Source organism: Calypte anna, chromosome 2 (genome assembly GCF_003957555.1).
Source record: "Calypte anna isolate BGI_N300 chromosome 2, bCalAnn1_v1.p, whole genome shotgun sequence".
NCBI classification, from domain to species: Eukaryota; Metazoa; Chordata; class Aves; order Apodiformes; family Trochilidae; genus Calypte; species Calypte anna.
The window spans coordinates 50,025,831-50,038,504 of record NC_044245.1 but is presented as its reverse complement, the minus strand read 5'-3'; the positions used below and the strand labels follow the sequence as shown (position 1 = coordinate 50,038,504).

Below are 12,674 nucleotides of genomic sequence, written 5' to 3'. Positions count from 1 at the left end.
ACTAATTATAAATGCAGGGAACACAGGAGACAAAAACTCTGTCAAATTACCAAACCAGGCCTGTATAAATACAGTACACAGTATTAAAAGAAATTCTACCCATGATGACTCTACAAAACATTCAGCCCAGCCATGCATTTGGACAGCTATAATAGTAATAGTTCATCTTTCATTAGAAATAACTGGATAATTAATTCCTTGACATATATAATGACACTAGAAGGTAAGACTTTAATTGTAAAGTGAATTTTCATGGGGTTTTTAATGTTCCAATACTTCTGCTACAAGGTTCATCAAACTACCAGAGAGGTCCTTAAAGATACTATTAAATTAGTAACACTTAGAGGATTTTACTTTTTAACTATATGCACAGTCTGAGGAGTTCTGTACTAATATTATAAAGAACTCTAAGGAGACCAATAAGATTTTAAAAAAAGAAAAAAAAAAACAAAAAAAACTTCTCCATGTGTTAGATGTTTTGACATACAGCTGGCTGGCTGCATTGTTTTCAATTGTCTTTATTTTTAGCTAGAGAGATACCATGGATAGATAGTTCCTGCTACAATTACTGCCTAAGGAAGATAGTAAGTAAAACTTAAGATTGTTTCCCTGCGATTGCAACAGCAACTGATACAAAAGAATGGTCCACACTGATAACATTTATCATCCAGGTTTACTATTAAGATTATTAAAATACATAATTGGTACAATTACCACTCATCTGTAGTATAAGTTGGCAGCCAAAAAACTTATATTTTCATTTCATTTATTCCATATCAAGGAATTAATTTTTAACTTGGCATTTACTGCATAAGTTTTTCAAAGAGGAAGGCAACCCATTGGAGAGCATCTAGACCACCAGCAGCCTAATTGCTGTGGATGACAAAACTAAAGGCTGCAAAGACAGAAGCCACAGTTGGATAGTGAACTAATCCAGCACCAAATCTGCTGCTTTCTCAACTTCCCAACTACATTTGGTTTTGGCATTAGTAACCATGTGAAGAGCATGTGTTACATGGTCTAACACAGCAGAGCAGCTATCCCACGTGATTAGCCATGCTAAATTTTAGAGTCAGAGTTAAATTCTCTCCATACCCAGTTGCCACACCAGAGTACTTAATGGCCAAGATTCACAACTGGTTCAAAAGAAGAAGAAGCCCAGAATAATTTTTACTCCCCATGGTGACAAAGACTTGGACATACTGGAAGTAAGTCACCATTACCTAAGAGGACACTGGCTGCCTTGCAGGCATATTGCCAGAGACAGAGTCAGGGCCAAAAGAAATCCATTCAGCAGCCAGGTTAGAGGCCATCCATTGGACATTTCTTTGAAGAAGCTGTGTCTTAATCCCTCTCAAAGTCTTCCCCAAAATGATGTCCATGTTCTTTCATTATTTAGGCATGAACACACAAATAACTTCATTTGGTCTGCATAAAACACTGAGTACTGATGTAATTTTGAACTCGTGCTGAAAATTTCAACTGTTTAAGGATTCAGAACCCTACAAATTCAAAAGACCTTTTGCAAATCCCCCGTTAAACACCTAAAAAGGAACAAACACTAACAAGCACAAGAACTTGCCAGTTAAATTTGAAACTGTTGGTAAGGAAAATCTCCCTACTGAAATTCCCAGCTTCCCTGGAAGATTTTTATAGGATGGGAGGTCATTAACCTTACCTTCTCCTTCAGGAGGTCTTCAGTATTGTTTTAAACTAGTAACATTAAGGCATTTTTTTCTTTAACTGATTAAAAAGGAGGTTCTTTTTATTCACAACCCACTACTTCACAACATCTGAAAAAGGACTGAACAACCACATCCTTTAGTTTTTGCCCCAGTCTCTTTTTTCCTCGTTGCTTCAGCCTGTCACTTAAAAACTGCAGGTTGCTTCCACTGCTCTAGAAACTCACAGGTTTGCAGATGCCCACAGAATTGCAAATCTGAGCACTCATGGTCAATACTTGGCACTGCTGAAAAGCAGGAGATGACTTTGAGCTTCAGCAGCAAATACTGCAGCAGTTCGAAGACTCTGAGCTTTCCCTCAACCAAGCAAGCGCTGAATAAATACAAAACACAGGAGACAGCAACAGGATGGCTCCCATTTACCCATCACCAAGAGATTACTCAGACCTTGATTTCACACCATCTGGCAAAGCCTCCCAGTAGGAAACTAATTTAATCTTGAATCTATTGGTTTTATTAGTATAGCTTTACTAACTACAACTAGGAAGCATTTGCTTCCAGAAGCCAGGGTCAGAGAAAGAAATAAGAAGGGTTTCTTGGCCTCATTCTACTTCAGAAATTTTCATTGTCCCAAACTTAAAACTATTTCATTATATTTAATAAAGAATCTGGAACCCAGACTGAGTAATATATTTGAAGTTTCGCATTCCTGTTTTAAAAAGCTACAGTGAGTATTGGTAAGAATAAACACCCAGAAAATTATCTGCTGTCAGAAAGCTTTCAGAAAAATCATATTTAATGCCTCTCAGCTGTTTTGTTTTTGGCTAGTCAGCCAAAACCATTACCTCAGCTTACTTAAGATACCTTCACAGGTAGGATTTGGTGAGACCAAAGATGTCTTAAGTAATGATGCAACAGCATATTTAAAAAAGCAAGTCACCTCACCTATTCTGCGCTCAAGGAGTAAATTATAGCAGCTGAAAAGAGAGCCATTAAACTTGGCCCACTTTTGTTTATCCTCAGTTGAGTGACCACCACCTCAGCACCGAGAGGAGAATACTACTTTCTTAGCCACCAGCATCCATTCCTCCGACAGGATAGGGTTTTCCTTTTGCCCTATCTTAACCACTGGTGGAAATAAACAATGTTGTACAACCAGATCAACTACCACGTCTCTCCCTGCCTTGGGCACACCACCTCAACTTTCACCCTACATTAAGATCCAGTGTTAGGGTGGGAATAGAAAACCAAGCACTCTTCTCTCTGCAGCAGTGCCATGTCACACATGGCACTAAACCAACTGTGTGTACCCATCTACTGCCAAAATGGTCAGTTGCAGTTCCATCACTTGCATAGTTCTTTTTTTCATGCCAACACTTTCATGATCCCATTGTATGAAAGGTTCTGGGAGCTCAACTGATAGAAAGAAAAATAATCCTGATGAAGAAATACCAGGCAGTTCCTGAGAGATGAGCTCCATGAACTGACTCACTACCAGGTCAAAGGGGCACTGCTGCAAGGGTGGGGAGAGCAGAATTGTCTCCTTTCAAGCAGCTGGCCTACAGTCACCCAGGAACTGCAACATCATGGGTAGAGCACAGGCTGCTTCTCAGATCCTTCTACATTTCCTTGGATTCAATCGGTGTACAGCTAGAGGACAAGCCAAAGGAGCTCACATATCCACTTGAAAATAACTCTATCCTAAGGTTAACATTCCATTACATCAGCAAGCTCATCTAAACATATCAGCATATGAACACTAGAGGTAACAAAAAGGAGAAGAGAAAAAACACACAATCAAGACAGAATTTTTCATCTGAAGTCCAGTTACACCAGAACAAGCTATGAAATTCCATTACAAGGTTCTTAAGAAAGAATGAGAAGGAAAGCAGAAAACAGACACAGTTTGAAAATACTGCTGTGCATACACTAGAACTTATTTATAGTTTTCAGAGTTCGTAGGAAGTAAGATTAAAACACTCCAACCTGCCAGCACTGGAAAAGGTTGTATTAAAGCTTTATATTAACATTAACTTAAGCATTCTTGGCAATTTTGACCACCTCATGAGGTCAAATTTTATTTTATTTAAGTTCAACTAGCATCACTACTTGAATGGTCATTTTCTTTAGGAGATTTAAAAAGAGGCAATATTTCACACATTATTATTCTAATAATCTGTCTGTCCATAATGCAGTGACAACCACTGGCACCCTTACCAACATTCTTGCCATCTTGTATTTTTTTCAGCATCAACTGCAATGCTCTACAGTGCTTTTTCAGACAGATGTCACACCAGAAATTCTGCCATCTATGACTTCTCCAGACTTCCTGAAACGTCTCTTTGTAATAGTATAAAAACATCGTTGTTACAATATAATATACAGCTTTTACAATATAATAGGACAATATACAGTTAACAGTAACTAAATGACACGGATTTCTGCATATAATAAGACTATTTTGATTGGAGTTTGATAAACTGCTACTCTGTAGCTCGACAGTCATCAACAACATTAAAGAGCATGTGTTAACTACTTAGTTTCAATTTTTCTTTTTCTGGTCATTGTTCCTGGCAAGCTTTACTCCAAAGAACTTGAAAAAGCTTAATATGCAATACTCACTCCTTTGAGAGAGCACGCTTCTAAGACCACTACTTTGGTCTTTTATGTGGTAAAATGAAAGACAAGTCTAAAGAGAATTACTGTGTTTGTTTGTTTCTTTCTTTCTTTAGGTCTTGCATCTTTTTTGAGTGTGATGCAAGTTTTCCATTTAAAAAGCTCCATTTTAAAAATGCTAACACCAAAACTTGATGATGTATCATAATTCTGACCTCCCTAAAGATACAGTGGGTCAAAGGAGGCAGAAATCCCCCTTATGTTTTAATCAGTCCTCCTGCTCCTTATAAGCCCTAAAATCTTCACTGTTCAGGTTAAAAACCTCAACCAAACAAAAATAGCACAACTGTTAAGTGTGAAAGAGGACAGTAAAATAAAATACCCAACAGAAACCTCACATCCCGAGATGTGATTTTCAATGTTGACAAAAGAAAAATCTACATCTTCTGTGCTACTAAGAAGTAATTCAGCTCTATTTTAGTTGCTTAACTTCTTCTGAATGTAACACCCATAGCGTTATTGTTCTGTAATGCTGCTTCCAAAATTATTTGCAAATGCATCCTAGACTATCATTGCATTAAATTATAGAAATCTGGCGTAAGAAAAGGCCACCCAAGGGGACAACTGAGAACAAGAAAGAGAGCTAGAGCTGCTGAAGAGCAGCCTGGCCACCAGTGGCGCTAAGCAGGGTTACTGGGCAGCACAGCGAGGTCAGAGTGTGACTGGGGGGGTTTCTGTAGGGCACATTCAGAGGCACGGAGCAGCAGTGATGTGCAAAAGGCAGGAGTAAGATTAAGTGGGGTTTGTGGGAAGAAGTCCAGGTTGTACATCAGAGCAAGGTTTAATCAGGCATGTGCTTTACATACCTCCAGCTCAAACTTTGTCAGAAAGTGGATACATACTGTCTTCTGAAGTGCCCCTGAGCCTATTGGTTACTTTTTCATTTTTGATGTAACACAAAGGATGTCATAACTTACAGTGGCTTCACAGCCACACCTGTGCAATGCAGCAAATACCTGGTTTTGCAGGGCAGCTGCATTAAGCTAATGCAGAAGGCACAACTACAAGTTATGTAAGTAGATATTGATTTGGTTCCTTTCTGGCAGGGGAAAAAAACCAAAACTAAACACCTAAACCAAAGCAACACAAACAGGAAAGTGCCACCTAATGACATTACAGGTGTTATCACAATGCTATCATTAAACCAAGGATGGAAAAAAGTCCAATTCGACTCACGCCTGAGATACATGAAACTTACTCTCGGGCAAGGTGAAGAGGAAGTCATTGGTTTCTGTGCACCCAGTTTCTGGTCTTCGCAATTGAGAAATGTTCTGACCTCACCTATGCCATCATCCCCACCTCTGCAAGACATCTTTTCTATAAACATCAGTTCCAAGTCATTCAAACCCTCCTAGGGAATAGTTTGTGACTGCCTACAGCTTAATGCTACCCCACATTTGAATTGCAAATTTAAACGAGACTTAACTAAACTACTTAAATGGTGACTAAATGCCACCCTAATTACAGAGAACACATTTGCAATTAACTAGCTTATTTCAGGAGCTAGAGCACCAACTTACAGAAAACAGAACATCATTCATACATACATATCTCTGGTCTAGACAGGTTAAGTGAATAGTCTGGCAGTAAATTAAAGCTAAAAATCTGTCATCCTACAGTTCTGAGTAGAAACCTCTCTTCTACACCTTCTTCGAGGCAAATTCTCCTTCACTGACTTGAAACACAAAGTGAGGTTTTGAATCCGTAGCCATTGTATTTTATAACTATTTATTGTCTTAATCGGCATTTTAAGATGGTATTAAAAACACCACCACAGAAGCACTGGCTGCTACTAGAACTGAAGAAATTAAAATACAAGAATTATGAGCCTGACCCATGGAAGAGAATAATGAAAAATACCACTAAGTTGCCAGACAGTTAAAGAAAGTGCAGTTCCACTGTGCATGTTTAGACATTTCCATGTCGAAATAAAGTAAAATCTATTGTATTTTAGCTTACAAAGAAGACAAATCTGATCATTTATTTCTGCATGAGATAAACAATCAAGTTTTTATCCCTATATATACAAACACACATTTGTTTGTCCCACTGCATATACATATGAAACACCATTTTCACTTGTCCTTGTGGGTAAACTGAAGGAAATGTTGTGAGCTTTTATCAGCACACAGACTGATATGCAATTGATACATAAGAGTTCTGGTTGCATTTGCTTCAATTTCAGAATGAGCAAGTACCAACCCTTCTTCCATAGTAGCAAAGACAAAACAGGTGATGTTTTCACATTGCAATTCAGGTTGCAACACAGACAAGACAGTAATTGACCTTTAAAGCAGTGACTTCTGGAAACCTGCTCTCCCAAGTAAAATTTATATTTATTGTGTTTTGTTATTCATGTGTCAGCTAAAAAAACCCACCACCAACAACAAAAAAGTTATCTAAGGCCAAGGTGAATCAATGATCTTACATCCATAAGCCACCAGCCAAAGATTCTAGTAATTTTACAGAGCAAACAAGATGCAAACATTAGAAACTAAACAGGTATCCAGTGAAAGATATTAAACACTACACAAAAATACATCTTCCCCAGCTTCCTAATGCTTCAACAAGCAAGAACTTTAAAACATAGGTAGACAGGATTATCAACAATAAATACTCTACAATAATTACTTCGCTACCTCAGTGAAGGTTCTAGTCAGAAATTAAGATATCACTTAGCACTGAAAAAGCTACTACTACAAATAAATCTTCCATAAGAAGATATGGTCTACCTTTCAGCTGAGATACACAGCAGTGACCCATCTAACTTTCAAGGGATCTGAGCCTACATCTTCATACAAGCTGACATTTTTGGTCCAAATATTAATATAGATCTTATGTATTCCTATATATGGAAGCATTTTTTTTCACGGAATATACCCACAAAGCCTCTTTCAGTCAGAACTGAATTTTTATGGCCAAGAAAAAATATCCAGTCAGTGGGTACTTCCGACAGTCTCCTGTTCACCGATTTCTCATCTGCAGGAGGCGGCAGACAAACTGCATGCAGAAGATTCTTGAACGTTGTCTTTCACAGAATTGCACTGGTACATAACTGGCTAAGCGTGAAGTCAACAATTCGTAAGTTTAGTTGCTTTTTCTTAAGCTGCTCATTCAAATTTTCGTATGTAATCGCGCCTCTTCACAGCCACCCTCCTGAACGCCTTAACCCATCCTTTCATTTCATCTGCAGGACCGGTCGGCTAAGCGAGGGGATCACACAGATCCCCTACAGATTTCGGGGGAGGAGCTGCTCGTAAATCGTAATTTTTTTTTTTTATTTCTTCCCAATATTTTTTTTCGTTTTCTTTTAAAAACGACAGGCCCCGGGCCCGCAGCCGCTGATGCAGGGGCAGGAGGCGGCCGGGACAGCTCGGGCGGGTGCGGACCGGGCGCCCCACGGAGGCGGCCACCAACCTCCAGCTGCATAAAGCCCTAAGGACAACCTAAAAAAAAAAAAAAACACCCACGAAAAAAAAACCCCAAACACCCAAAAAACCCACAACACCTAAGAAGCTACAGAGGCGGGGGGACGGGCACGGCGTGGTTGGTGCCCTCGGCCCTTTCCCGCTGCCACACAGGCACCCACCCGCGCACAGGCCCCCTTCCTCCTCCTCCCCTCGGCGCCGTGATTTCAGTCCCACCCGCTCTCCTCTCCCGCATATTTGAAGGCTGCTTTAATTCCTGCAGCAAATTCCTCCCTCCCAAATTTGGGCGCAAAAGGAGAAAAGGGGAGGAGGGATGAAGATGGGGAGGGAAAGGGTGGGGGGAAGGGGAGAAAGCGAGGGAGAAGAAATATCTCCGGCATTTTTCGCCGCCTGGCTCCCCAGCTCCGCGCAGGCATTATACAATTTCGGCGAGGCAGGAAGTCACTGCGGGGAGGGGGTCGGAGGGAAGGGGGGGGGGAGGCGGGGGTGAGGGGGCCTGGAGCCGCATCTGAAGACGAGGAAGGCGGGGGGATGGCCAGAGGGACTGGGGGCCCCGCGGCGGGGCCGCTGCTGCGGCCACCCGGCAGCCAGTCCCCGCCGCTGGGATGGGAGCCTCGGCGGCGCCCGCTGCCCTCCCCCCCCTCCCGCTCCTCCCGGGCTGCCGTCCCAGCCCACCCATCATGGAGACCCCGCGGCCGCGGGCTCCCGCCTCGGACTGTCACAGCACCCCTCCGCCCCGGGTTGGAGACTCACCCATGGCGCTGGCCGGCGGCGGTGCCGTCGCTGCCGCTCGCTACAGACGCAGGACTCCGGCGGGCTGGGCTCCCTCAGCCGCGGCGGCTCCGAGCGGGCCGCCCCCTCCTCCCGCGCGTCTCCCGCCAGCCAACCCGGCGGCGATTCTCCAACGCCCCTTACGCCGATTCCGCCGAGGGGCCGCGGCCCTTCCGCACAGCGCCTACGCGCGCTCTGTTCGGCTGCCGGTCGCACGGACGGACTTAGCGGCTCAGGCACAGCTCCTCTTCGCCTCGCTCCCTCCCGCCGCAGCCGCCTGCGCCTGCTCCTGCTCCTCCTCCTCCTTCTTCTCCCTCGCTACCTCCGCCCCGCTCCTCACACGTTCTCTCCTTGCCCGCCTCCCCGAGCACGCAGCGGCGGCTTCCGGCTCGGCCCCTCAGCTCGGCGTGGGACTCGCCGCGGTCCCCACGTCTCTACCCCCGCCCTCCCGGCCCAGGAGCTGACTGTTATTTCCTCCCGCTCCGTGTCAGAGAAAAAAGGGACCGCTCGGCGGCCATTTTGGAAGCGGGCACTCTCCGAAGCGCCAAGCCTCCACGGCGGCCGCGGGATGTTGCCCGGAACAAAGATGGCCGCTGACTTTGACGGGTTGGGCGAGGCAGCTAAGGCGCCCCCTCCTTTCTCCGAGGCTATTCTCGGAGCGTCGCTAGTGCGTACGCGCCTTGCGGAGCCCAATGAGCGCTACGGCGCCTTACGCTGCCTACGGGCGTCCGCTCACGCAGTTGGCGCCGGCAGAAAAGGGGGAGACCCGGGAGCGGGGGCCAAGCGGCAGTCCCGGGGCCGTCTCTCCGGGACAGCGGCGAGATGCTGGGGCGAGTGCCCGCCAGCCGCCGTTATCCCCGGGGAGCGCCCTGCGGCTGGCGGTCAGCCGCCCTTCCCTCTCTGCTTCCCCGCTACGCCTTCCCGCAGCCCCTCCGCCCGGCTGAGGGGGATCTCGCCGCAGTGGGTTGGCGCCGGGCTCTCTCCCCGGAGTGCCCGCCCACGACTGAGGCGTTTGGGTCCCATTCATAACCACCGCCTCACCCCGGGAGACACCGCCCAGGCAGCCGCGGAGCCGCTTCCCGCCGCTGCTGCGGGCCCCAGCGGACAAGGCGCCGGCCGGAGCGCCCCTGCCGGGCGCGGTGACGGGGCCCTTCTCCCCGCAGGACGTCGGGGGCTTTCGGAGGCCGGGGGGGGCTCTACCGAGCAGGCTGGCGCTGCGATGGAGGGGAGAAGGCAGTGCCGAGGCGGTTGTGTCCCGGCCATCATAGCAGCCGATGGGCCTGAAGCCTGGCAAGCTGTAACGTGGTTCCCAAGTGCCTCAAAGGAAACGGGACTTTTTTTTTTTTAAAAAGACAAACAAACAAACAAAATAAACACAGTTTGAACACGAGTGTTGGCAGGCACCGGGTACAATCTGAGGAGACCAAAGGGGTGCTGGTACACCCTGGGAATGACACTTGACAATCCATCCTGCTTGGGCTGGGCCCCAAGAAGCTCTTCTGGCTCCTCTGAAAAGCTGCTGTGAGTCGGGTTAAATGCCCATGGCAGTAAAGAAGTGATGCTGGAAAAGGATGGGCTCCGAGAGAGGCAGAAAAATTACTTTTTCCACTCAAGTACAGCTCTTAGTGTTGTATTTCCTTCTTATGTTTGGGATAGGTATCTTTGGAGCCTTTTAAACTCCAGAATACTTTATGCCCAAGCTGAAATACTGGAGACCTGTATTTATGATGTGTGATTTGAAACTCAATATTCTTTATTTTGTGTTAATGATTTCTAAGTATGGTTCATTCCTTGCCTTCCACACAAGGCACAGTAGACTACTCAAGAAGGGAAAGGTACCTGGCAAGAGGGAAAAATATATACATTTATTGTGCCTGTGATGTAATTTGCTTCTGCCGTTATTAAGATTATGTTTTAAAAGCATGGCCTGGTTCTAGAAGGATGAAAATAGCATTTTTACATTTCACCAGCAAAAGGGAAATTTTCAATAATGCAGTATTCTGTAGGTTGCTGTAGCAAGGCAGACAGGATCAACAATGAAGACTCTAAGCTTGTCCTTGGATCTTACCAGTTTCTATCCAATTCCTTCTTGTCTAATGTCCAACTTTTCTTTTTTGGGTGCATTTGATAAACAAATACTTTGTACAACAAGGAAAACCCATCATCTTTCCAGGAAGGTATTCAGCCTTGCACAATGTGCTTCAGCACTGTTTAAATACTGGAAGTGTTACAATATACTGTGGCTCTTGGATGCCCAAGGGAAAGAGCTTTTTATTATCATTGGTCACAGAAATGCCAAATGTTATCTCATAAATCTGTGTCTTTCACAATGGATGAGGTAAGAAATAACCCTTTTTTTTTTTTTTCATTCTGGTTGGTTTAGGTGGTAATGTCCATGGCAATGAGATACAGCTGCATTGCTTTCGTGGTCATCTGAATACCAAAAAGAGACATTTTACACCACAGTAGTTATTAACAAAACAAAATATGGTCCCTGCAGATCTCCCATAAAAATACATTGTGGGAAATCAAACAATAAGAATTATACTTGGTTTGTCTCATGTAGTAAGGGCTTCAGATTGCTCAAAAACATTAATCTTGGTCTTCAAATCTGCAGTGTTTAGAAAACAGTATGTAACTGATGGGGGTATCTTCAAAAAGGAAATGATGCTTTTTACGTTCTTTTAAGTCAGACTTTACTTTGTGGATTGATCACTGGAAAAACAAAGAGAGCTTTCACCTTTGAAATGTACTGCAAAACTGGCAAAGGAGTAATGAGGAAGCAAGATACAAGCCAGTGGGTTTTATGTGAGGTTAATGTCCCATTTTTCTGTATTGTGAATAGCAGGGGGGATTTTCTCTTTTCATACAGTAATTTACAGGGTTAGGAAGATTCTGCAAAATCGTGTTCATTTTGAGAAGAAATAAAGCAAATGCAAATGGGTCCCTGAGGTTTGAAGAATAGTGTGTTCTGGGTACAATATAATAAATTCAAACTTTTCCATTCCTGTAGCAATCTGCTGTTCTTCCTTCAAAAGGAAAAGACTACTAAATCTGTCACTAAACTTCAAAAAACTGAATTCAGCAAGTAAATTTCAAGACTTAAGATTCTGTTTTATTTGATTCTTTTGATACAATCTTCTGACTGCTTTTTGTGAAGTTAATAAAAAGCTTTGCAAACTCAAACGTAGAGTGCTACCTGTCATAACTCAGAACCCATCTGTGTTCTTTTTTTTCAAATACAGAAACAAAACCCACTCATCTTATTTACAAAATCTGCTAACTAGGGTTGCTGCCAGGTTGGTTCCCAACCAGCCTAGCCAGTTTCAATGTCTTCTTGCTGGTGAGACATACGAAGACTATTTTATTTTTTTTTAATTATTATTTTTTTAATGCAAGCAGACATGACTCACTAGATGAATTTGCACAAAGCATTAGCTCCAGCATGGGATGTGGTGGAGTCACTGTGCTTGTACTTTGTTGACTTGCTCTTGCATGGCAACTCCAATCCCTCCTGGGTTTGTAGGGCACGTGGTGCATCTCCAGAGCAAATTGTGCTTGCTGATCCAGTCGGGTGTATGCAGCATCCTTTTGAGCTGCAGTGCCAGTGTAACAGATCTTTGCATACCTCGCAGTCCCTTGCCAAAGCAACCAACTGGATGAAATCCTAAACTCCCACTCCTGTGAACAATCTAGCTCTTGCAAAACCCATGCTCCAAGGTGCACAACAAGCGTGTCACCCTCCTTCCAACCCAGCTGTACAGCTCAGCTTTGCAGCAATGCCTACCAGAACCTTGACCTCTCTTTGACCACTGCTTGTCATGCTGCTCAGAAATGTTTCCCGTCCTTGGACTTTGTTGCCTCTTTGACATCTGCCCTTTACGTTGGATGGTCTTTTTGTCAATGCTGCCATTTTGCTTTGTTTGCTAGCACAAGAAGCAGCCCAACACAATGGCAATACAAATGCTAACAATAGCAGAGGCATCTGGTGTCCCATTTATTTGGGCCCTGATGTCTTGTCCATCAACCCATTTCTGTTTTGAGACATAGTGAGTCAGTAGGACCACCTCGCTGAATACAGGTTGCCAGAATCAGTCCTGGTTTTGTGGCACTTTTC

The 12,674-nt window shown here is 44.1% G+C and overlaps 1 protein-coding gene across 4 annotated transcripts in view; it reads right to left on the bottom strand.

Moving 5' to 3' along the window:
- The window catches only part of SEPTIN7 (septin 7), a 74,826-nt gene extending 65,833 nt beyond the window's left edge, over positions 1-8,993 (bottom strand). The window contains exons 1-2 of one of the 4 annotated variants that reach the window (XM_030444516.1): positions 8,540-8,993; positions 7,729-7,730 (exon numbers count right to left, since the gene is read on the bottom strand). In XM_030444516.1, coding sequence (XP_030300376.1) covers positions 7,729-7,730; positions 8,540-8,543 — 6 coding nt within the window. In that variant the 5' untranslated portion in view covers positions 8,544-8,993. The remainder of the gene's footprint in view (positions 1-7,728; positions 7,731-8,539) is intronic. The other 3 variants (XM_030444514.1, XM_030444513.1, XM_030444515.1) reach the window with 3 other exon arrangements.
- Between the last annotated feature and the right edge of the window lie 3,681 nt (positions 8,994-12,674).